The following is a 25,663-nucleotide window of genomic DNA, read 5'->3' on the forward strand; positions in this document are numbered from 1 at the left end:
ACTTATTTCAAATCAGTCTCTTCAGTTTTCTGAGTTTGGGTGGGTGAGATACCTATCACTAAATTGCAATTAAGTGTACTGGTGCAACAAAATCTAAAATGTACCACAGAACTGTATTTTAAAAAGAATTTTCCTTTTTATTACTATGCTAAAATACACACTACTACCTTAGGATAATCAGAGAATTATCAAAAGCTATTGTTTTACTACTGCTTGTTGTAAATTCAGCCTGAATATATCATTTCTTCTATTCCCTCAGAAAGGGAGTTCCGTGCTCCATCATTGGGTTCCCTGGAAAACTGCATGAAACTTTCACAGATGACTGTCCAAGGGCTTCAGCAATTTAAATCCCCATTACTGCAACTCCCACATATTGAAGAGGATAATCTTAGACGCGTCTCAAATCATAAAAAGGTAAAACACTGGGGATAATCTGTGCCATTTTAAAACTAATTTGCTCTGTCCCCAACTTGGAAAATATTTATTTGGTGAGAGGTTAGTTCATACAAGCTTTCATCCAAAAGGATTGTATTTCAAGTCTGTATGACAGAGGTTGGTAAACTGGTGTCCTCCAGATGTTTTAGATTATGACTTTCTTAATCCCACTCCATTTGCCATGCTTACTTGGGCTCATGAGTGGGAGGGTGCTACTGCACCATGTCCTGCTTGTTCATTTCTGGCTGGCGGCTGGTTGGCCACTGTGTGAACAGAGTGCTGGACTAGATGGATCCTTGGTCTGATCCAGCAGGGAACTTCTTATGTTCTTATGTAGTTCTAAGAATTTTGTGAGTATCAGCTTGCTACCTTGTCTATAAGATGAGGGAGTAAGACATGAGTACAGCTGTTGTAGGCAATTTTATTTCCACACTTTCTGAATAATCTCCTGGATTCATCTCTGAATTAGGCGGCGGCGGCAGCAGCAATCACTCCCTTGTAACATTGTCATCACCTCCTGCCATGCATTGGATTGGCATAAAGAATTACCTTCTCCTGCCACAACTGTGTTTGTAGTAGAGATAAATTTGCTGCTGTTGTCTCAGCTTTTACTAATAATTGGTATTGCTGGAGTGAAAAGTATGAAGAGCTTGTTATTGGTGTGACTGTCTTGGCTGGGGAAGAGGATCCTGCCTGCAACTGTGGGGAAAGGAAGCCATGTTACTGCCTTCCTCTTCCCCTCTGCAAAGGGCTTACGACTGGTTGGTTCAGATCTGTATGGAGGTGTACCACTATAAAGCTGAAAGTATGTCTGGGTTTGTATGTCTGAAAATGTTTCCCACTTGCAGATGAGTTAAAACCTTGGAATTTGTGGTGCTTATAGGTCTTTGTGTACAATGTACTGGGGAAAAAAACCCCAAAAACCAGAATTTCTGTGGTTTAATTATTTTAAAATGATTAAAATCAAATCCTAGCCTGTTGCCTACAACTCCCAGAATGCCTGCCACTCCCAGCAACTCCGAAGGAATGTTGGGAGGTGTAGGCATTTCACAGATCTCGGGATTGCGCGCAGCCACGTGGGCTCTCTTGCAAGATCTCTTTAACGGCTACGCATCCCAGCTTGTCTTGGACAGAGGTGCCAGCGTCCGCTGAGATCCACTTCCCTTTGCTACTACATGGGACATGACTCTGCAGTTGGCCGCCCTGGAGCAGTTAGCAAAGGCTGCAGTCAGCAGCCCCTAGCACACCCATTCACATGTTGGGGCCTGTAGGAGCCACACGAGGTAGTACAATCCGCCTTGCTCAGGCTTCCCATGACACAGTGCTGGGCTTTGGATGGCAGCTTTGAGCAGGTAAGAGTGGCCCCAAGGGAGAGCCGACGATCAGGCCGGAGCATTGTTTTGGATGTGAAGTGGAAGCTCTGACCACCTTCTTCCCCCTTCCTCTGCATGTCTGAAATGGTCTCTCGCGTGCGGGCCCAAATAGCCATGCACCCACACTCACCCCGGTATAAATTGGAATCAACAAAATTACCTTGGAAACATATATCTTATTTTTAAAATAAACATCATTCAGGGACCCGTGCAAGGCCGGGTATATCAGCTAGTTGTAATAATAAAAATAAGCATTAAGGAAAAAGTCTGCCATCTTTTGTCTAACTGTCCAGGGGCACACAGTCATGCGTTCCCGTTGCTGTCTTCTGCACTTTACTATAGTTGTGAGTAGTGAGAGAAGGGAAATAGTAAGAGAAACTCCTGTGCAAGTTTGACTCGCCTACCAAAATTATCATACAAGTGGACTCCCACTTATGTAACAGGACTTCCCCTTTCTCTCCTCTTCACCTCCTGTGAGCCCCCAGATCTGCCCTAGAGGTTCCCCCAGGGCAGGGATGAAGAACCTTTTTTCGGCCCAAGGGCCAAATTCCAATCTGAGAAATGGTCTCTGAGGTCGCATTTCATCTGTGAGCAGGGCCCAAAAGTGATTGCTGATTTTAAGCCTACTCAGAAGGAAGCAGGCAAGGCTGTTGCATGTCTACTTGGAAGTAAACAGGATAAACCTCTGAATTTCTGCTCACAAGTAAGCCAGAGTGGCTCATTCAGAAGCACTTTTGAATAGCATCCCAAGTATCAAGCCTCTGTGGGACTACTTAAAAGTAAATAGGACTGAAACGCTTTATTTATTTATTTATTTATTTATTTAATTACATTTATATACCGCCCCACAGCTGAAGCTCTCTGGGCGGTTTACAACATTTAAAAATAGTAAACATTAAAAGTATACAATTTAAAAACACACACACACATAAAAAACAGTATAAAAACAACAGTATCCATTTAAAAACAACAATTGTGGGGTCCATTAAAAACAAACTTAACGTTGTTAAATGCTGTTAAAATGCTGTTAAAAATGCCTGGAAGAAGAGAAAAGTCTTGACCTGGCGCCGAAAAGATAACAATGTTGGCGCCAGGCGAGCCTCATCGGGGAGATCATTCCACAGTCGGGGGGCCACCACTGAAAAGGCCCTCTCCCTTGTTGCCATCCTCCGAGCTTCCCTTAGAGTAGGCACTCGGAGGAGGACCTTAGATGTTGAGCGCAGTGTACGGGTAGGTTCATGTCGGGAGAGGCGTTCCATCAGGTATTGTGGTCCCAAGCCATGTAGGGCTTTATAGGTTAAGACCAGCACCTTGAATTGGGCTCGGAAACATATAGGCAGCCAATGCAAGTGGGCCAGAATCGGTGTTACATGCTCAAACCTCCCTGTTCCAGCTATCAATCTGGCCGCCGCATTTTGCACAAGCTGCAGCTTCCGGACCGTCTTCAAAGGCTGCCCCATGTAGAGGGCATTGCAGTAATCTAATTTGGAAGTTACCAGAGTATGGACAACTGAAGCTAGGTTATCCCTGTCCAGATAGGGGCGTAGCTGGGCCACCAATCGAAGTTGGTAGAAAGCACTCCGTGCCACCGAGGCCACCTGAGCCTCAAGTGACAAAGATGGTTCTAGGAGAACCCCCAAGCTACGAACCTGCTCCTTCAGGGGGAGTGCAACCCCATCCAGAACCGGTTGAACACCCCCCATCCGATCAGAGGAACCACCCACCAGCAGCATCTCAGTCTTGTCTGGATTGAGCTTCAGTTTATTAGCCCTCATCCAGTCCATTGTCGCAGCCAAGCACCGGTTCAGCACATCCACAGCCACACCTGATGAGGATGAAAAGGAGCAGTAGAGCTGCGTGTCGTCAGCGTACTGATGACAGCGCACTCCAAAACTCCGGATGACCGCACCTAACGGTTTCATGTACATGTTAAACAGCATGGGGGACAAGACCGATCCCTGCGGAACTCCATACTGAAGAGTCCACAGGGCCGAGCAATGTCCCCCAAGCACCACCTTCTGGAGCCGTCCTGCTAAGTAGGAGCGGAACCACTGCATTGCAGTGCCCCCCACTCCCAACTCAGCCAGACGTTCCAGAAGGATACCATGGTCGATGGTATCGAAAGCAGTTTTCTCCCCAGGCACTGTCCCCTGCAGGGAAAGGCTCTTATCTCCAGTTAGCAGCTAATTGGAAATGAGACCTTTTCCCTGCTGCACAGTAACAAAAGCTCCCTTTCTCACTGAACAGCAAAGAAAAGCTCATTGGGGTAAGAGATGCTGATCAGTGGTAAGGGCTTTTCTCTGCCAGGAGAGGGTGCTGGACCTGGGGAAGAAGCTGGCAAGCTGGATCCAACCTGTGGATCATTTTTCCCATACCTGGAGGATGCAGGGGGAAGGAAAATCCATTTTACCAGTGGATTCCATTCTGCTGGCAGACAGTTGGCATTGAATATCACCCATAATCGAAATTGTTGCTGTCTCACCTCCATTTTCATAATCGTTTATGCAGAAGCTTTTTCTGTCTTATTGATATAATGTTCCCGTTTAAGTAGCAATTGTTAGTTTTTAAACAGTAGTAGAACAGATGTAATATTTTAAATATTTTCTAATTCATGAACTTTGAAATATTAATGGTGTAATGTTGTATTTTCTCAAAACAAAATAGGTATTTTCTTTTGTTTTTCAATCCAGTATAAAATCAAAACTATCCAAGACTTGGTGAGCTTAAAAGGAGCAGATCGTCACAATTTACTGCACTTCCTTGAAGAAGAAAAATACGAAGAAGTTATGGCTGTCCTTGGTAGCTTCCCACATATCACCATGGATATAAAACCCCAAGGTAGGTGGTGTTGGTGTTCAGAGTGTCTGCTCTCTTGGTTATTTGGTAAGCATTCATGGTGTAGTTAATGGTGTCTAAAAAAAATTACATTGCTTAGCCTTCAAGGATTTCAGGCTTTTCTGGATTGGCAGCTTTCATTTCAAATTCAGAATTCAAGTAAGTAGTGTACGTACTTCCATGTTGTCAGGCCACTATTTGTTTACTCAGAAGGATCTGGTATTTGCTTAACTATGAAATGCTTCAAGTGATTCTTGGGCTTAGGACTTGCATCTCAGGAAATCCTCTGCATGCAGAATAACACAGCTTCAGCCCCTGACGTCTCCATCTCAAAGTATTTGTGTGTGTGTGTTGGGGGTGGTGGTGGAGTAGCCTGCGCGTGAGAAAAGGGATTTCTTTAAGGCGGAGGTGGGCAACAAGCCCCTCCTCTGGCCTTGCTGCAGTTGCAGAAAAACTATTGGCAGATTGCTGCTGAATTTTTGGTGGTAAACTGCAACAGTGGCCTGAAAAGGACAAATTTAGTTTTAATTCAAGGCATGTACTTCACTTATAAAGTGAAATCCTGGTTTTATAGGCCACTGTCATGATTTTCCACTAAAATTTAGTAGCAGACTGCTAATTTTTTTTGCCACCGTCATTGCTGAAATTCAGTGGTGCATGGTGGTGGTCTAGCCCCAGGGGGGATTTAAATTGGACCCTGGGAACCCCTGTAGTTGCCCACCCCTGCTTTAAGGTGTGTGCTGCACTGTGTGTATTGATCATCTGAAAACAAGGCGTGCTTTTTCTTTTAGGGTAATTGTTTTTTTTCTTAAGCAGATTTAATGGATTAACTGAAACTCATAGTTAATTGACTAAGATTTGTTTAGTCAAGTGACAGCTCTACATAGTGTGTTTTGAGATTTTGGGTTAAATTAAGGGACTTAAGGTGAAATATAAATCCAGACTGGCATTTCAGACTATGAGCATTTCACAGTTCACACTTAGTTTGCTTACTGTTTTGATTTGTCAAATGGGCCATAATCCCCAAACCTGGTGTCCTCCAGGTGGGTTGGATTACAAATCCTATCATCATCTGGATTTATTTTAAATTTCCTTACTGGTTTCTCCCACTCCTAAAACACTGAACTGCTGTAAGCCCTGTAAATTCAAAAAGTGGTGTATGTGTTTAGGGTGAGGTGGAGTTGGGGTCTTGGGTATTTCCTAGAGAGCCTTTCAAGCAGAAATAGTTGCAGGTACAAGTTTGCCTTTGAGCACCTATCAGGAATGAACACATACCTGAAGACTGTGTGTGAAACCTATTTGAGGGTTTAGTTAGTGGAAGCTGATTGGGGAAATTTTCAAACTTCGTTAAGTATGTGCTTTTAGACCCTACCCCTGGATTTCTAGTGCATGTGCATCCCTTTAAATTGTGGCCTATTTGACAGTTTACTAGAGCTTTGAAAGAACATAAAAGATTACCTAGAAATTTCTGGTCCTGCTCAAACATTTGTATGCTCTGTTATTAATATTAAGGCCAGAAATCAGAGAGCATCTTCAGAACATGCAAAGCCTTTCTGGTCGCGCATTGTGACATCTCACTCCCCACCACCCCTTGATCTGCAGCTGCTTCCACTGCATCACCAAGATTTATTTAGTTTTGTAATTCAGTGGAATGGCTGATTAAAGGTGTAGGTGGGGGCTTATATTGCCAACATTTTCAGATTTTTCTTTTAAGATATTGTCCAGCAAGATTGATAAGTTTAATAAAGCCTGTTCATGAGAGAGCTGTGTAATTAAGGAACCAACATAAATGGATGTATCCTTCTCTGCTCCCTTCCCTTTCACTTCAGTGTTGGATGATGAAGACAGCAATAACATCACAGTAGGATCGCTAGTCACAGTTTTGGTCACTCTAACAAGGCAGACAATGACAGTGAGTATTCTTCTGTGCACAATATTCTTGTGCTTATTTTAAGCTGTATTCAGGTATGTTGCTGAACTGAAGGAGCAAACTGTGTAGGGGCTATGGGGCTGCATGTGCTGGCCCTGCTCCCAGCAGCTATGTGCGTTCAGCTGAGCATGCTTAAAATCTCTCTTCAGATCTTCACATTAAATACACGAAGGTTGGAAGTGGAGTATGTGAGATCGGCAAATGCTGGAACATTGGGGGCAGGGCTGGCATATGCAACCCCTGCACAGTTCTGCTCTCATATGTTTGGCTGAAAGTTTGCGTAGGGGTTCAGTGTCACTAAAATGTGTTGAGTGGAAGAACCAGATTTCTATCCAACTGCATGTTTGGCTTCTTCAGAGAGGTGCAACATCCAGAGCGTGACTGTTAGATAGTTACTGACGTATGTTACCTCGCCATGTGTTCGCTCAGATGAAAACTGACTTGTGGTGTGGGGGGAAAGGAATCTGTACCATGCCAATCTAGGTTCTGTGACAATCTGCCTACATTGTACATGTCGCAGAATTTATTAGCTTTTGCATAATTGCATCTGCTAATCATGAGGAGGAACAAGGATACATTGCAGCCGTGGTTTGCTATGACTGAATGTCTTAAGAGTTTCCCTTTTATATACATTGCATATTTATGAAGATTTGAACAAAAGTTGGTAAACGCTTACCATGGATGGTGAGGGTCACCTTAGTGACTTCATTAGGGGGGCCAACAACACGAAAGCTCCCCACCACCACCTCTAGATTAGGTTGCTAAAATGAGCTGGGGTGGGAGGGGGGCACATAAGGAATGGGTTTTTGTTTTGAAAGGGCTGCAAGAAAACAAATTCCTGCTCAACAATATGCTCAGAGACACCCTGCTCATATTTGTTCTAGGTGAATGTCTGTCCTGAGCCACTATTTTACATCTGACTTCAGTTAGTTGACTTTGAGGTTCCAGACGCTTGAAGTCTTCCCAACCCTGTCTAGATTGACTGTTCCTTAAAAGTGTCGCCCTGCTAATAATTAAAATCTTCATATGTGGAGGGAGATGTGAGCTGCCCTGTAATATTCATGCTGAATATTTAATTGATTATCATACTTTCACACTGGTGGTGCAGGGAGACTAACAGCCTTTCTTTCCTCTCTGTTCAGGAAGTGTTTGAAAAGGAACAGTCGACCTGTTCAGCTGAAGAGCAGCCTGCAGAGGATGGCGTAAGTGAAGCATGCCCATTTTGAGGGATTGTGTTGTAACTCAATGATGCCCTTGCAGTCATCTGAGAAATAGAATATGGAAATTTTGATATATGAGAAGCAGCCTCCTCTTTCACTTGCATAAATACAACGCTGAGGCCCCTTCTCCCTGGGATGTGGCACAATCAGAGCAGTGAGATCGGTCTCAGAAAATGTAGTGGCTCTTAGGGATGTGCTCCGCTCCGATTAGGAGCGTAGAAGCAGTAGCGGATTGGCCTGCTCCGCCTTACCCAGAGGCGGAGTAGGAGCGGACCGCGGACCCCCTAGAAGCAAGGCGAAGAGAAGCGCCCATTTTTCGGAGCTCCGAGTTCAGGCGGAGCGCTCCGGTCGCCATCTTGAAAACATTTCGCCATAGGATTGCATTGCGGCAAATAATAGCGCATAACTACGTTGTTTTTGAAGCTATCGTTCTGGAAATTCTTGTGCACAGAGAGTCGTGGATGGGGGTCATTTTGAGACCACTCTCACCTCTCTGCGTTGTCTGGGTCGCGGGCTATATTTTTTTGAAAATCGGGTCAACCGCGCGGCTCAAACTGCGTTTTCGGCTTTTCGCCCATAGGATTGCATTGAGGGAAAGAATCGGGGATAACTGGGGGGGGGGGTTTAAGCTATCGTTCTGGAAATTCTTGTGCACAGAGAGTCGTGGATGGGGGTCATTTTGAGACCACTCTCAACTTTCTGCATCGTACGGGTCGCGGGCTATATTTTTGTGAAAATCGGGTCAACCGCGCGGCTCAAACTGCGTTTTCGGCTTTTCGCCCATAGGATTGCATTGAGGGAAAGAATCGGGGATAACTGGGGGGGGGGGGGTTTAAGCTATCGTTCTGAAAATTCTTGTGCACAGAGAGTCGTGGATGGGGGTCATTTTGAGACCACTCTCAACTTTCTGCATCGTACGGGTCGCGGGCTAGACGTTTTTAAAAAATCGGCGGGAAAAATACCTTTTTCAAAGGGCTGAGGGGCAGAGTCAGCTCCCGGTCATGATGATCCCAAAGTTGGAGGAGGGCATAGGCAAAACAGGTAACTTGGGATTCTGGGAAACTTCTCTTTCTTCATCTGAACGGGCTTTTCCCCGTGTTTTTTAACACAGTAGCCCCACCAAATGCACAAACACAACCTGAAATCATATACTAAGCCAAGAATAAGAGATAGAAACACAGCACTGCTCCCCACCCTAACCTTGGTGAACAACTGAATCGATGTGGTGCAAGGGGATGAGCTCCCCTAGGGCATCTCATCGTGGACGTGCCCCCACTCTCTCCTGCACTGGAAGGCCATTAGAGCCTTCCAAAGAGAGTAAAACGGTGGAGCAATGCCTATCATGAGTTGAAGTGAATGGTCACTTTTCAGTGGTGGAGCAATGCCTGTTCTGAGTCGAAGTGAGCGTTTTACTTCTTCTCAGAGCTGTGGCTGTCAGTGTCTTGAACTGGCAGCTACTTCCCCCTCCCCCGGGCACGTCCCCCTATTGCTGGTAAAAGACAGATATAGCCTTTTAAAAAAAGTTCTTCTTGTTGTTTATTGAGCAACACTGCTGCTTTTAATTCCACCCCTCCTTTGTTTATTGATTGATTTATTCCATTTTATATGCATTACTGGCTTATCCTTGGCTCACTTCCTTATGCCCCCAGAAATGCCAGCTGCATGCCTGCCTGCCTTCCCTCCCTCCTCCCCTGCCCACCTCGCAGGGATGGTGTGTGTGGGGTGCCCGATTTTCAAAAATTCGCCAAAAATCAGGGGATGATGGGATTGCTTTGAAACTTGGCATGCGTGTGTATATCCCCATGAGGTGTCATGGTGCCAAACATGAGGTTTCTAACTTGAACAGAAAAAAAGTTGTATAATTTTTTAGCTTTCAATGCAAGCCTATGGGGGGGGGGGGGAAACGGAGCTCCGGATCCGGATCCGGAGCTCCGGGCGGAGCGGAGCGGAAGTGGGCGGAGCGGGGGCGGGGCGGAGCGGCCCGATCCGGAAAATGGCGGATCTGCAAGTGAAGCGGAGCGGGGGGTCTGTGCACACCCCTAGTGGCTCTACCACACCTGCTAATGCCCACATACAGCAACTATTTCCAAGCTGCTTATTGTCACTTTAAGGTTGTTTTAAGATCCTCATAGGTTTTCATCTTTGCTGTGGTTATTGTTTCGTTGCTGTTTTTTTTTTAAAAAAAATCCAGTTGTGCTTTGTGGGGACTTTAATCTAGTTGAAGGCCAGACTTTATTGTTCATGTTTTTAATTTCTTGTAAACTATCCAGAGGACTACATCGAGTAGGCGGTATATAAATGTTGCAAACAAACAAATACAATAGATGAGCTTTTCTTGTGTTTCATTTTCTTGGCTCATTGCCTTGGCTTCCCTTTCAACCAGCTGGCCTATACATGTGTTAGCCAGCCTCCCAAGAACAGCTGCTCTCAAGTGGGATGCTTGGAGCAGGACTACAGGTGTCCTGACACCTGTGCTTTCCCACGGGTTGTTACCTTGCCATAAATGTAAAGAGGCTCTCTTGCGGTTGCCTGTTCCGACACTTAGGCCATTTTGAATGTGGCTTGACCTTGCAGTGGCCGCCCTTAATGTGAATTCTTACTTATTATTTTTGCAGCAAGGAGACACTAGCAAAGGGAAGAACAAAGGCTGGCAGCAAAAGACTAAAGGAGCAAAGAAAGCTTCAAAATCAAAGAAGAAAAAGCCTGTGAAAAAGAAGCCTGCCCCTGTACCTCTGCCACAAACAAAACAGCAGAAGCAAAAGCAAGCAAATGGGGTAGCTGGGAGTGTACGTATCAACTTAAGTGGAGAAAAGGCAGCTTTGCTCTAGGCTTACTAGAAAGATCTGTGAAAATCACTGGTTAAAATTCAAGGGAACAATGGAGCAGTGTTTGAGTTTACTTCCTGAAAAAGTGTTATAGAAATTAAAGTCAAGCGAGTGACCTGCAAAGTGTATGCTATAATATGTAAAATCACCTTACCCATATTAGACACCAGTACCTTTATTCAAAACCCCTAGGCAGGCCCCAGTAATGGGGGCAGGCCCCAAGAGATAACCAGAACTTCTAGAGAGCAGGTTGGTAGCTGGGCACCAGCTGTATCTAGGGTTTAAGCCAACTCTTCCCTAGGGATGTAAAATTTCTGGAAATTTTGAAGCCATGGGGGTGGGGTGGGGGACATTTTTCTGGGGTTTTCCAGAACCCCACCCCCCCCACAGAATTTTTTGGGAAAATTGAAAACAATGCAATAGTAGCACTTTTTTACAGATTGAAAGCCACTTTGTTACTTTAGGAACATAAAATATAATTATGTACAAGTTGGTTTGGCATAAAATTATCATATTTGTTATATTAAAGTACAATGTATTCAAATAATTATAACAAATTGAATGTACTTTTTTATGTTTTTACATTTTTTTTTGTAACAAATGGTGCTACAAACCCCTGAACTGTAAGGAACACCTGAACTGTAAGGAACCTCTTTGGTTTTGCCAATTTATGAGGAGCAGGTAAAAAACAATTTAAAAAACACACAGAAGAAACCATCAGCATTAGTAACAAAGAAAATTATTTCTCTGCTAGTCCTCCACAGTGTCAAGCAGTCATAAAGCACCCATTCCCATAAAAAACTGAAAAAAGGGGGGGGACCAACACTCAGTGAATATGTATGAAATTTAATCAGACTCATTTTCTGAGCTCTAGCTATCGCTACCAGTTTCAGTCTCTGCTTCAATGGCAGTGCCCCCTAGAGGCAGAAATCTTGCTCTTGCATTTGAGAGTTGTAGTCTCAGTTTGCAACCTAGGACTTGCTTGTCCTCAGTGCACAGAAATTGTAATAATCTAATACTGTACATAGTTTTTAGAAATAATTTGGAGAAGTAAATATATGAACACCGTTTCTTAAACATTTTATTCATCCTCCTAAAATAAGACGTTATGTAATCCCTTTATTTTTTAAAACTTTTTTTTCCAATTTTTTAGGGTCGGGGAAGGAGGGAAGGCTTCAGGAAAAAACTGGGGGGAAACTGTTTCCCCCCACACATTTTTTTTCATTTCCCTCCCCAGGCCTTCACATCTTTCCTCTTCCCTCCCCATCCCATTTTCCTTGTGTGTTATGCCTTTTTACATCATAAGCCTGAGGGAAGGGATTGTCTTCATTGCTGATTAATTGCAAACTGCTCCAGGAGCCTTTTTTGGCTGAGGAGCAGTATAAAAATACTATAAAACAAATAAAATAAACAAATAATGAAGACAGGACTTCCCCACTTGTCTTACTGTATTCCTCCCCCCCTGCTTTTTTTCAAAGCACTATAACAAAGGCCCTTTTCTGTTTTAGATAGCATTTGATAGCATGGCTTTATTTGTTTGATTGGATTAGCAGCTGTACATTGTCAAGAGTTTCTGTAACATAATTCATGCAAGGGGCAGTTTGTAAGGGCTACAATATCCATAAAGTATAATGATTTCAGTACAATCTCCCTCCCTAAAATCCTCAGGTCCAGATTAATCCATCTATGTTAGAGCTCCTGAGCACTATAATCTGAAACTTAAAAGAATCACCCTATTGTCCCTTTTTTAAAAAAGGAAATTATCAAGGACGAAGAAGAAGAAGTTTCTGATAAAGGAAGTGAATCTGATGAAGATGATACTAATAGAGACTCCTTAAGTGACAAAGATGATGGAAGCGATAGAGACTCTGACAGAGAACAAGATGAGAAACAAAGCAAGGATGATGAAGCTGTAAGGGCTCACTTTATTTCATTGTATGATGTCATTGCCATGGGGCTAGACAAATGGGGTGATGGTCAACTGGTCAGTTCATATGTCTTGTATCATTAAGAGGGTCCACTCAGTCCTTAATGCGGAGGGGAATACTATTTTCTAGTAAATCACACTGTAGAAAACATAGAGGGAACTAGAAAGCTTTTGTATGTGCATTTTGGTAGTGGATGAGCTTCCTGAATAAATCCCCATATAAAATCTCGGTTATATCCAACTTTTACAGTAATGGAAAAATTGCAAGAGTTGTTGTTCCACTAGAGGTTGCACAACTACTGACAGACCAACTAGCACAGCTGGCATAAGAACACCTAGCCCAATGAAGACTCAACACCTCGTCTAACACATTTTGGAGGCAAAATCCAAGTGTTGGATTTGACACTTGGGCAAAGATAAAAATGGGTTTTCCTCAAGCGATAGAAGCTTGAATGACACCAGTGCATACAACCCTCTGCTTTGGAAAGTGTGATGTTGGTTAAATCCAGCATCGTGCTAACGGCCATTTCCTAGTGTGATGAGATTTTCTCCCTCTCTCCTCCACCCAGCAACCATTGGTGCTGCCCTAAAATCTGCTCCGGAGGATTTTCCAGTCCTCCACAGCAAATTTTGAGGGCATGAGCAGCAGGGTGCGTATGTGTGTGTCTCCTCTCCCCCCTCCCCCATTCCACTGAAGGGACTGCTGTCAGTGGAACCAACAGCATTGGATCCAACCTTGTGATAGTACAGTAATCATTGCATTTTATAGGTTTGCAAGCAATTAGGTCTAGAGCTAGAATTTCTGAAGACTGAGCATGTCCAATATGTTCCCATCTTGAGCTACTTATTATAATGTAATTTTAAATGCAGAGAAAACTGATAGATGCAGTAAAATAATTACAATGGAGATTACATTGAGAAAATCCATACCTTGGGTTTGATCCAGCAGTGACAGTAATGGAAGTCTGCTCTGTTCAGTGCAGCTTCTTGCCCATCTTTTTCTCCCTCTTGCAGTCCCCCGCTCTAGATCTGCTCAAGAGCATCCCCCTACCCTCTGGAGCAGGGTTGAGGGGTACATGAGTGCTGCAGGGGGAGGAGAAATACCATTCTACTAGCACTTTCCGTTAGTTTATAATGAGCAGTGGATCCAACCCCCTCAGTTGCAGCATATAAAACCATGAAGCTGGTAATTTCTCACTGCAGCATTGAAATGCTTTAGGGAATCTCTTGAAAGATGGCAATGATAAACTCGGAAGAATTGATTTCAAAATAGCTCATCTTCTGCCCTTTCATAGATGTCAGTAATGTTCAGATACATTTTGCATTCCCAGTTTTATTTCCCTATTTTTCCTTCCATGCTGGAAAATTACTTTCTAAAAGACAACATAAAATGAGTAGAAGAAACTGTACTGAATCCTTTTTCTGTCTTTATCAGGAGTGGCAGGAATTACAGCAGAGTATACAACGAAAGGAACGGGCTCTCTTGGAAACCAAATCAAAAATAACCCATCCTGTTTACAGCCTCTACTTTCCTGAGGTCAGCACAGAGATAACTAAACAATATTGAGATGAAATCATTCTAATTTTGACAGATTTATAAAGCCAATTTTGAATATCAGTTGCTTTTTTTAAAAAATGTTTACAACAGCATGCAGCGTGTTCACTCCCAGTTTGTTCCTCCCTAAGTGTGAGCAGATAAATAAATTTGAAAGAGAGCTTCACATGATATCTAAACCCTGGTTTATGTTTTATTGCACCCAAACAAGTAACACAACAGCAAAGTTGTTTAAAGCTGGCTTATGATCCTTGCTTGTTTAGGTGCATTTAACCATAATCTCAGATTTGGACATCATGCAAAGCTCTTCCTTTTCCTGTTCACATGAAGCGAAGAACAAAGTGGGAGTGAACAGGCTGTGTGCACACAGCTCTTTCTCATTGTGGTTTATTACACCAGGATTCCTGACTTATAGTTGTGTGAGAACACAGCCTATACCTTGCTTCTATTTAAAATATTAAATAAACAGTTTCTTGAGAAGTAGATTTAGGAATTGCATATTGCTCTTGTATTCAACACAACACTCAAACTGGTTCCCTGGTGTGCCTACATTTGCCTTCCATCTGTTTTAAAAGAAACGTTGTGAACTGAAGAGGTAGTGTGCCAGCTTAACCCAGGCATGGATTCTAGATTCCAACAATGGTCTACTTCAAAAGTAAATCTTTAGAACAAAAATAAACATCAAGCAGTGCCAAACACAGCGGCCACGTGCTTAGTTCTGTCTGACATCTGGGACCATGCGATGCATTTCCTCAAATTTGTGCCTGATAATCTCATTAATATTGGCTTGCCACAAACCGTTCATTTTTCATCCATCTGCCGCACTAGAATGTCGAAGACTGTAACTGGCCATTGTGATTAATTTTTTAACGACACAACAGCTTTTATTTATGTAAACAATTGCCCCATTTAATCCCTGTCTGGATTTTTGTGCCATTAAGCATGCAACTTAAGACACTTGAGAGCTAGAACCGGTTTGTAAAAATTGGAAATCAACAGTGTGCTCCTGAGTTTCTTTTTGGATGAAACTGAGCAAAACAAAATAGAAGCAAATGGGACTTCTTACAAAATCCTAGCGGTAGTGCTCCTGGACATGATGCCATGCCCTACTTCAGGATGCTATAATCTGTAAGTGATGTGATATAGGATTTCTATATTTAGCTTGATCATGGATCAGCAGGTAACATATCCCATACTATGTTGTTAACACATAGATTTTAAATAGAGGGATGTGAGATCAAGCATATCTTTTCATCTTTTGCTATAAAATCTTAAGTGGGTTCTTCATTTCATGATATAAGAGCATTAAATTCACAAGAATAAATAGTTGCAAGCAAAACATGTTTCTAAAATTGTTATTCTAAATTTAGTTCAAGGAGCATTGCCTTTAATTAAAGCATCTTACCCAATGACATTTCCGAGCTGAAGCAAAACGGAGTGTAGAGAAGTCAGTGACAGGCGTTTTGGTCTTGAGGACCAATAACTTGACGGTTGCTTACATGATTCAGTTAAAAATGAGTTATTAGTTTTATAAGAATTCCCAGCTATGATTTGGGAAGTGATATATTTACTTCATCTTCTATCAGTACTATTGACATTTCCTTTAGTTCCCCAAACAGGATAACATTTGCTTCTCTTTTGTACATTTATTATTTCACTATTTTAAACCTGAACTGTTTCTTAGTTCTGCTTACTTTTCACAGTATTTCATGTTCACATGTCTGCTTATATGTCATAAGTACACATAAATAGGCATGTGGACAATAGTCCAGTATGCAATTATCCTTTCATCTTTCCCCTAGCAGGCTTCTAGGTAAGAGTTTAGCATGCCTGCATGAATGCTTCTGTTAGGATGCGTCTGTAAGAATCAAACTGATTCAAACTTAATATAGGAATATATTTTAATATTTGATTTGTTTCTCTATGAAAATCATAGCCTAGGGAGTTACCACTTATGAGAAACATGTGGAAGATGAGTAACTGTATTTTGGATAAGTATTTGCAGTGTAGCCTATTATGCCAGTTGGTGCAGGAGTCTTGCAAGATGCAAAGGCTTTGGGGGCAAATATTTGTCACAGCAGGCCAACTCCCCCGCTTTCAATTTTGCAACTGACATACAATGTTCTATGGTTCTTGGAGGCTACTGAGTATGTTCTGTTGTCATTGGGCTGTTTTAGGGGTGCGGAATTTTTTTTTAAAAAAAATTCTGCATACTTCAGGGTTCGCATGAACAGGCTGATACCTCCCTCTTGTTTCTCAGTCACCCAGTTTTGGCTCCAGTCCTGTCAACATTCAGTTACCTCTGAGAGGAGTGCTTCTGTTCATAGCTTCAGACATCCAGGAACAGAAGTTTTGTAGTTCTGTTTGAAGGAAGAGTTTCAGCAGTGGAGGAAGGTTAAAGGGCAGGTTTTTTAGTCCTATCACTCCTGGCCGTTGACTATGCTGGCTGGTGCTGATGGGCATTGAAGTCCAAAATATCTGGAGCTCACTGGGTTGCCTATCCCTGCTCTTGAAGCTTCTCACTTCCTATTTAGGTTTTTGCACCTCTTCAGGAATGCCTCTTCCTCTATTTGGTGTACAGACTTGAGGCTTCCTTCCTTTTGAGTTTTTCACTACCCAGAGGATAATACTTGACTGTCTGGGCTTTGAGGCAATGGTAAGCAATGGTGATGAAGCCATTGTCTTGTGCTCCTCTCCTTTTTTGGCATCAGTCAACCCAACCAGAGTGCTTGCATCTCCTGCTGGATGCAAAAATCCAATAATTGTGAAATTGCAAATTCGGTTTGCCTGATTAGGCTCTTATAAGGATTGCTAATAATCTCCAATGTTCATTCATTTTGTTCCCTCAACAGGAAAAACAAGAGTGGTGGTGGCTATATATAGCAGATAGAAAGGAGCAAACTCTAATATCTATGCCATATCATGTGTGTACACTAAAAGATCGAGAAGAGGTAAAGTATTTTGTCAATTCCCAAAAATTATCTTATTTGCTGGGGTGGCAGTTTAATTTTTCCCGGGCTGAAAAAGATAGGTAATAACCTTCTTGCTGCTTTAAAAATTCTATGACAGTTTAATGGCGGAGTGTCAATGGAAGCCCAACTCCAGCAAGTGAAACTGTCCTCTTTTCTTCCAGAGGAAGACAGCTATCCTGTTAAATTTTACACAAATCATTAATGAAAGTAATGCCTGCAATTCAGGGTGTTGAGAGACCGTGGGCATGTTGAGGGAACAGAAGGATCCATTTACTCCTGTTATAGAAGGAAATGCTTTAGGGCTAGGATGGTAAAAACAGTGGGTTGGATCCAATGACATGTGAGCAGACTTCCCTGTCCTCTGCTCCCCCCTGAATCCCCCTATGTGTATCCCCACTCTGCTCTGCGGGTTTCCCCAGCCCTCTAGAACAGATTTTGAGGATTGCTGGGGAGGGGAAATCCCTTCCGCTGGTTGTTCCTGTTCTGCTAATGGATGACCAGTATTGGTTCCAACCTGGTATATACCTAAAACATTGCACAGTGAAGAGCCATAGGATTTCCTCTCTACTACCCCATCCCCCTCTTCAGCAGTCCCCGATGTTTCTGATCCTTCCCACTTTCTGAACAAGTCTCCCAAGGCTTCTCCTTGCCCCTCTCCAGTCACTGAATAGGCCATGGTTCTTCATCTAGTGTGGCCCACCATTTTGGTGGAAGCCCTGCTTTGGGGTCTCTCCACAGCTTCCTCAGCTGACTTCTCAACTGGCCCAGTGAAGGTCTGATAGAGGGGTTGAAGAGTTATTCTGGGAATGATTGTTTTCTTTCTGTACATTTTAGCTGCTCCGGGACCATATGTGAATCATAAGCTAGCTTTTTGCAAAGGTGCAGGCTTGAAAAACATGAGCTTTTAATAAGGAGGATCTAGCATTAGTATGAATTAGAAATGTGAATGGGCTTAGTAGGACAGTCCCAATAAAAGGATCCTTGGTAATTAGACTTCAGCTAATAGGATAGAACAAGGTTTGGTAATTAACACTGCAGTATTTCAACTTCTTTGAAAATATAAAAAGAATCCAGAGAAGAAATGGCTATTTCTTTTGTCTTCCATATTTTTCCAAACTTTACCTCTCTTCTCAGAAACACTACTCATTGAATCTGGAATACTAAACAAGGAAATTTATATCTGGCCATTTCTAGGCTTGTGGTTATTTATTTTCACTGAAACTGATTCATAATTCTGCTTGTAGATGATTGTTTATAACTTGAGCTGTGGCTGGATTGTATTTCTAGGTAGAACTAAAGTTTCCTGCACCAGGCAAACCTGGAAACTACCAATATACAGTTTATTTAAGATCGGATTCCTACATGGGTTTGGACCAGATTAAACCATTGAAGGTAGGCTTTCTAAAACTTCAGGGATTTGTGGGTGGAGATTCTGCAAATTCAATGCAGTTGTTGAAGGTGTTTATTGCTATGTAGAATTGTATTGGCATATAGTCTTGTACCAGCTTTTACACTTGCTCATATTGGGTTTTTTGTTTGTTCAAAGAATGCTTTACACTTTAAACAGCTATAGTTCTGCTTAAACATAAGGGCTGGATCCAAAGATCTGTATTTAGGCATAAAAAACAGGATAACAACATCTAGTTTACACATTTTCTTGCATAAGCTCATTCCAATGCCATTAGAGAGGGGACTTGGAGCAGAGCTTTGTCCACCAGATAGAAGACTTTGTTAGGGTTAGCTCTCGGATGTTTAATCCATAAGCAACTCAGAATTTCCAAGTTTGCACATCACAAAATAACCCAGGAACAGCAGTGGAAACAATGAGCACTTGGGAGACAGTACACTCATTGCTTCTCTCGTCCCTGGCAGTTTCTGAGTTAAACAACCCAGGAATTGGAGCATAATATGTGAACCGGCTCATTAAGTCAGAGGTTGTATGCAATGCTAGGAAGAGTGGGGTGCAGTTGGGGGACTCTGATGAATCCATTCCACTTGCTCTATCAGTGGGGTTACAACTCAGGATTAGTAATATCACTTATATGGAGCCACTTCAGCATGTCATCCAGAGATGTAAAATAAAATCTGGTTATGAGTGCTTTTTTTATTTCTTGCCCTCCAATTCTAAGAGTAGTAATATTTTTATTGGGATATATCATAGTACAGTCCACTTAAATAAGCAAAGACATATTGACTCCATTTGTAGATGGAGCCTCATAAAAGTCCTTGTGGTCACTATTGAGCCCGCGTTGCCTTTTTTGCGTTCTCTAATGCTACACTTTTCCTTGAAGTTAATTGTTTATCATAATGTGTGTTGTGTATACAAAATGCTTTACAACTTCATATCCAGCCTTGAAACATCTTTGAGCTAGTTCATAATCCTGTGTGGCACAGACATTGATAATATCCTGGAAATAATTCATCTCTTGTGTTTTCCCTCTTCTCCATCCTTTTCTGGACAATTCCCCAAACTCTGTCTGTAGCTGGAAGTTCACGAAGCTAAACCGGTGCCAGAAAATCATCCACAGTGGGATACTGCAATAGAAGGAGATGAGGACCAGGAAGACAGTGAGGGTTTTGAAGACAGTTTTGAGGAAGAGGAGGAAGAGGAAGAAGAGGATGATTAAACAGTGCTATGAACTAACTATGTTATATGGGACATCTCTACAAACATTTGACCTGGGAAAGAATAAAACAAAACAGTGCTGAAGTACTGAAGATGGATTTTTTTCTTTAGTTTCTCTTTACCAATTATGAGTGCTTTATGTAACTTCCCAGTGGAGGTCTGTCGATCAGTTGGTATAACCTGGGAGATGCTTATGGCTCTTTACAGCCTTTAACTACAGGATGGTGCATTTATTCCAACTGAAAATAAAAGCTTTTTTTATTCTAAATGTCCAGAAGTGTGGGCTATGTTGTCTGATTGAAATTTGGTCCAATATATTAAGAGGTACTATTATTAAATAGAAGCAATCTTTAAAACAATGTTTCATATTAGGTTTGTTTGATAAAGTCTTTCAAGTCGCCAGTTGAAATTAACATCTCAAGTTTCTGTCTGAAAGATCTTTTGCAGTGATATTATGAACATTACTGAAACTGAGATTATTCATAGCTTTAAACCTTCTGTTTTGTTTGCTTTGGACTTCAGAAATTGGCATCCTGCCCTTAGTTGGGTACATTCCACATTGTCATGAGGGCTGATCCTTTGAGACTTAAACTACCTTAACTTTTGCCCCAGATTATAAGTATTTCTTGATTTCTTAATGGCTCAAAACATGTCTAAGCGTCAAATATCAGCAAATCATGCAGGATTTATTTCTTTTGGTAAAACTGTATGTGAAAAATGATTGTGGGACCATATGTTATACAAAGTGATGGCTTAATACATAATACCTTTTACTAAAGGTAAAACTATCAAAAGCTGAAATTCTTGGCTTTTAATCTACCTTATCCTGTCAGAAGCCTTTTAAATCAGACACACTAAGATACGTTTTTTGTATTTACTGAGAATAATTAAAAAATAAGCTGGACTAAATTTGATAAAACTTTGCATTGTAATAGTGCATTTTCCTCTATACTGAGGGCTGAACAGGGATATTAGCACAGAGAACCAGGCTTCATTCCCAAAATAAATAATTTATTTTGATTTTTAAGTATATATCTAAGGTTTTTTTGTGAAGGATAAGCAAAATCTTACAATAAATTCCAGTCTTTCTTCCCACATGGAAAGGTAATAACTATTGATGTGGTTAGAAGCTACAGAAATACATCCGACTGTCAATCATGTACTAAGTTTTTTTATCACTAAATATTGAGGAACTACAAGACTGAAATACTGTAAAGCATTGTGACAAGTAAGTTTGTCATACAGGAAAATTTCCATATAATGGAAGCCACCCAAAGGCCAAATGAGCTGCTCACTAATTTGTGACCTTGTTTATGAAATAGAGGATTGTCACTTTAAATGCAAACTTACATTGATATATTTCTTTGTAATTGCAATAGTTGCAAATAAAATTTCAAAATGTCCTAAATGTGAAAATAGTTTCATTAAAAAAAAAAAAAGAATTCTCGAGATAAAGTTGTTTGAAATCTGAATTGCATTGGGGGCCATCCAGAAGTGGGTGGGTCTTCCAGGTAAGTGTGCATCAGGGTTTGTGGTCAGTTTTCTGTTTAGCAGTATATCCCCTCCAGAGTGTGAGACCATTATAATTTCAAGTAGTTTGCTTTTGACCGCAGTGTAACAACAAAAATGCTTTGGTACAAAACAGTCATCAAATTACCAATTCGACTTTAGATTAAGCAAGTAAACAATAAAAAAGAGGGTTGCCTTGGGTAACAGGTTAGAAGGTGGCATTTTGCATGTGTTTTTATTTTGGGATATTGCATGTGAAGTGATAAGGCGAAGACTGATGACTATGTTAGCAGCTTACACATTCAGGCTTATGAAGTGATAATTACAGTTATTACTTAATGATGTAAATTGTGAACATTGTTAAACCTTCATACAACCTTGGTTTAGAATAAGAATCTTGGCAACATATAATACTCACATTTAAAGGAGATGAACACTATGACCATCATGCTTTTTCTTAGATTGTGTTGAAGCCCAAATTGTAGAAGCATTCCCATCCCTCTGCTTACGTGGTGGCTGCTCTGCTGTTGGCTCCCACTGCTCCATTAACAAGGGTGGAAGGCCACGGAATCTCTTCCTTTCCATGCTTCTCTTTCTCTTTATATCCCTCTTGGAGCACTGGGAAATTTATTTTTCCAGGTGGATCTGGCAGCAGACACTCTGAGAAAACATTTCTCAGAGTTTGGAGATGCTAGGTAGCTGTGGCACTATTCTTTATGTTTGCTGACTATGGCTGTGTTCACACAACATGTGAACACAGCCATAGACGTTTGAATGTAGGTTGTCATTGAATTGTGTCGTGTGAACTCAGCCATGCTAACAAGTCATGGTTTGTTAACCACAAACAATCCACCCAAGATCCTGCAATTCTTGTTTATTGTTCCTTAGCAAGACTTGTCCTCTTGTATCAGCCACATAGAAGGGCAATTTTTATTGAAGATGAATCAACATGGCTTCTGCAAAGGTAAATCCCATCCCACTAACGTTTTAGAGTTCTTTGAGAGGGTTCAGCATACATGCAGATAGGATTCATCTGGACTTGTGCATCTGAATTTCCAAATGACTTTTGCCAAAGTCACCAAAGATTCCTGAGCAAATTTAGCAGTCATGGGATAAGAGGAGAAATCCTCTTATGGGTCAGTAAATAGTAACAGAAAAGGGGATAAGGAACAAATGGATAGTTCTTGCAATGGAGGAACGTAAACAGTGGGGTCTCCCAAAGATCTGTACAGGCATCAGTGTTTTTTTAACTTGTTCAGGAATGATCTGGAGTTATGGGTGAGCAAGGTGACCAAGTTTGCTGCTGACATCAAATTATTTAGGGTGGTTAAAATGAAAAGGGACAGTGAAAAGAATCCAAATTGGGGTTGTGGAGGTATACCCCTTCTAACTATAATACTCACAACAGCTATAGGCACCAATTGTAAAGGGTCAGCCCTCACTACTGGGCAATCCCCTTATTCACTTCCATTGCCCCCATAGATCTACACCCCTATATTTAATCTACCCCTTTTTCCTAAGGCCCTTGGGCATGTGACACAGATCGGAGGTACAAGTATAAATAAACTGAAAATATGTTATTAAAAGGGAATAAAACAAAGTTTATTAATATTGTTCCTTTAAAAACAAGGTTTCTATGCTATTACTGTTATCACCATCCAGGTTATATAAGCTCCAGTTCCTAACCCTAACCAAACTGAAGCCAGTTCCCCAACTAATTCACAGGCCTAGCAATGAGGGCTTCATAAGCGTTCTTCTCTCTGGTAAGGCTTGACTAGGCTGGGACTTCTAAGGCTGTTCACTAGTCTTCCCCTGAAATCTTGAGTTTCGTCTAACATTGCTCCATCTTCAGACCACCACCACCGCCACCATCTGACTCTCAGGGCTCAGCTCTTTGTGAAGGCTGCTCCAGGAGTCTTCCTCTCCTCACCTTCAAAACTCCTTCAGCCTCTTGTCTCACCAGCTCTCAGCTTGGCTTCCTGATTTTACAGCTGCTTTTCTTTTGGCTGATGTCTTCCTCAGACTCACATCCACTTACAAAGACACCACCTGATGAACTCTCCATACAGACACCCCCAGATGCTTCTCAGCAGCTCCTCACATTCGCTCATGGCAGAACCCTCCATCCAATCAGTTTTGGTGTGGCCAACATTCCAGCACATTCAGGGTCAATAGACTTCTTTAGAATTGTTTAGCTATGCTACAATCACATTAAAATAATTTTGTTCCAACCTTCTTATGCAAAAACAGAAACCTCAAATTCTCCTTTCAATGGTGACAGGTACTGCCACTCACGCGCACTCTACTTACTATATATCACTGCTCAGGTACAATCCTCTAGTAAAGGCACATAGTTCTTCATAGTAGGGTATGGGCATTAACATGGCAACTATGGTACAATGTAAGCAGGTTTTAGGTGATGCACATTTCGGGGGGGGGGGATTCCTAACTTCACACTGGTAAAGTCTGAAGTGGTGATGACTGATCAGGAAAGGCATATTGGGGTTATGGCAGATACCTTGATAAAAACATTGTACAAGTGTGTAGCTGCTGTGAAAAGATCACATTCCACATTGGGGATCATTAGGAAAGGGATAAAACATAACATCCCCAATACCATGCCTTGATACAAATCTTGGGATACTGTGTACAGTTCTGGACACCACACCTCAAAAAGGATATTGTGGAGCTAGAAAAGGTTCAAAAACGGACAACTAAAATAAGACTATGTAGAAAGTTTACAATTTTTGTGGCTTTTTAGTGACTTAGGTGACTTAGGTGGGACATGGTAAAATTACGCATGATGTGGAGAAAGTGGATAGGGAGTCACTTTTTTTCAGACTAGAACCGGGGTCATGCCATGAAGCTAAATGGTAAGAAATTCAGGACAGATAAAAGGTAGTACTTCACATGGTACATAGTTAAACTATGCAATTTACTACCATGAGATGTAGTAACGACCACCAACGGGGACTACTTTAAAATGTGGTTAGACAAATTCATGGATGATAATGCTGTCAAAGGCTACTAGGGATGATGGCTCTATATTACTTCAGAATCTGAGGCAGTGTTCCTTGCTAGGGAACAAGAATGGAAGGGTGCTGTTGTGTTCATGTCCTGCTTGTGGATTTCCCATTGAGGCATCTGGTTTGCCACTTCGGGAACAGAATGCTGGAGCAGACATTCCTTGAGTACTTATGTTCTTGTAGCTGAAGGATTTTTGCTTGACTTGCTTGCCTAAGGAAAGTTTCCGGCCTTAACCAACAAACTTGGGTTTGCCACATGGGAAGAAATCCTCAATGGCATGAGTTCAGATTTCTAGGAATCTGTCCCACGGATTCTAAATTGCACCGGCTTTTCAGATTCCATGGACTTGCGGGCTGGTTTTTTTCTTTTTCTTTCTTTTTTTTTAACACAAATTTAGTCGTAGAAAAATAAAAGAAAACTGATTGAAAATGAGCAATTCCCCTTTAGACTAAAGCATGAAAATGTGCATTTTGGGGGGATTTGTAAATTGCGGGGGGGGGATTTGCACATTTTGCAAGTGCAAATTTGTGCAAATTCAGGAAATTGAAAAAATCTGATTCCATCTGTGAGCAGATGATGGGACAAAAAGCACCTACCAGTACGTGAACACTGACGAAACCGATTTTACAAAATTCATACATCCCTACATGGAGCTGTAGCTAATCCTAGCTCTCTGACAAGTGTATCTGTATGATAAACGTGTGTTTGAACACCTGTTTGTCATGTTCACACTTACCTTTGTTAGAAGAACAGGATACTTAAAATGTGGGAGTAAGCTCTGTGTCAAACTATAATAGCTTGCGGCGGGGGGCACTTTCCCCCTGATTCTGGCATGTTTAGGGCATTTAATTGGAAATAGATCATGACCTTTCTATCTTGGGTTTGTGTTTCAACCCTATTCCAGACCACATAGCTGCTCCCCTGCTCTGGTTTCTGTTCCACATCCTCCCACATCCTCTCAACAGTGGAGATAATTGCTAGTATTTTCATCCTCCTTCACCTGCTGCACATTTCCCCACCATATGCAACTTGGGACAGCTGGATGCCTGCTCACTTCATGCACAGGACTTTTTGGCTGTACTTACTAACGTATTACTACTTCAACTATTCATTGATTACAAGGAACCAGAAATAAACTTGTTTTCTCTTTTAGTATTTAACTTTTATTGCAGTGCCTCGGTCCTTTCCAGTAGGGGGAGACAGCTACATAACTTTCTATTAAGGAAAACAAAAAATGTTGTTTTCTCAAAAATAAACATGACAGATATTTTTTTTAAAAAAAGTTCTCAGCTCTTATTTAGAAGAATGAAGTATTCAGTGTTTGATTTCTGTTGTCATGGCATGCAATATTTTGAAAGTAAACTATATTGATTTTGATTAGCCTTCTCTGTGTAGTCAAATGTGTTTATTGTGCCATCAGTGTACATGG

At 41.6% G+C, this 25,663-nt stretch overlaps 1 protein-coding gene across 1 annotated transcript in view; it reads left to right on the forward strand.

Annotated features, from left to right (window-relative positions):
- Positions 1–19,966, forward strand: part of SEC63 (SEC63 homolog, protein translocation regulator) — a 41,050-nt gene extending 21,084 nt beyond the window's left edge. Inside the window, exons 12-21 of the mRNA XM_063124823.1 lie at positions 260–414; positions 4,499–4,646; positions 6,473–6,555; positions 7,716–7,775; positions 10,409–10,579; positions 12,375–12,530; positions 13,981–14,082; positions 16,953–17,051; positions 18,360–18,464; positions 19,556–19,966. Coding sequence (XP_062980893.1) covers positions 260–414; positions 4,499–4,646; positions 6,473–6,555; positions 7,716–7,775; positions 10,409–10,579; positions 12,375–12,530; positions 13,981–14,082; positions 16,953–17,051; positions 18,360–18,464; positions 19,556–19,699 — 1,223 coding nt within the window. The 3' untranslated portion in view covers positions 19,700–19,966. The remainder of the gene's footprint in view (positions 1–259; positions 415–4,498; positions 4,647–6,472; positions 6,556–7,715; positions 7,776–10,408; positions 10,580–12,374; positions 12,531–13,980; positions 14,083–16,952; positions 17,052–18,359; positions 18,465–19,555) is intronic.
- The last annotated feature ends 5,697 nt before the right edge of the window (positions 19,967–25,663 follow it).

Source organism: Elgaria multicarinata, chromosome 4 (assembly GCF_023053635.1).
Source record: "Elgaria multicarinata webbii isolate HBS135686 ecotype San Diego chromosome 4, rElgMul1.1.pri, whole genome shotgun sequence".
NCBI lineage: Eukaryota > Metazoa > Chordata > Lepidosauria > Squamata > Anguidae > Elgaria > Elgaria multicarinata.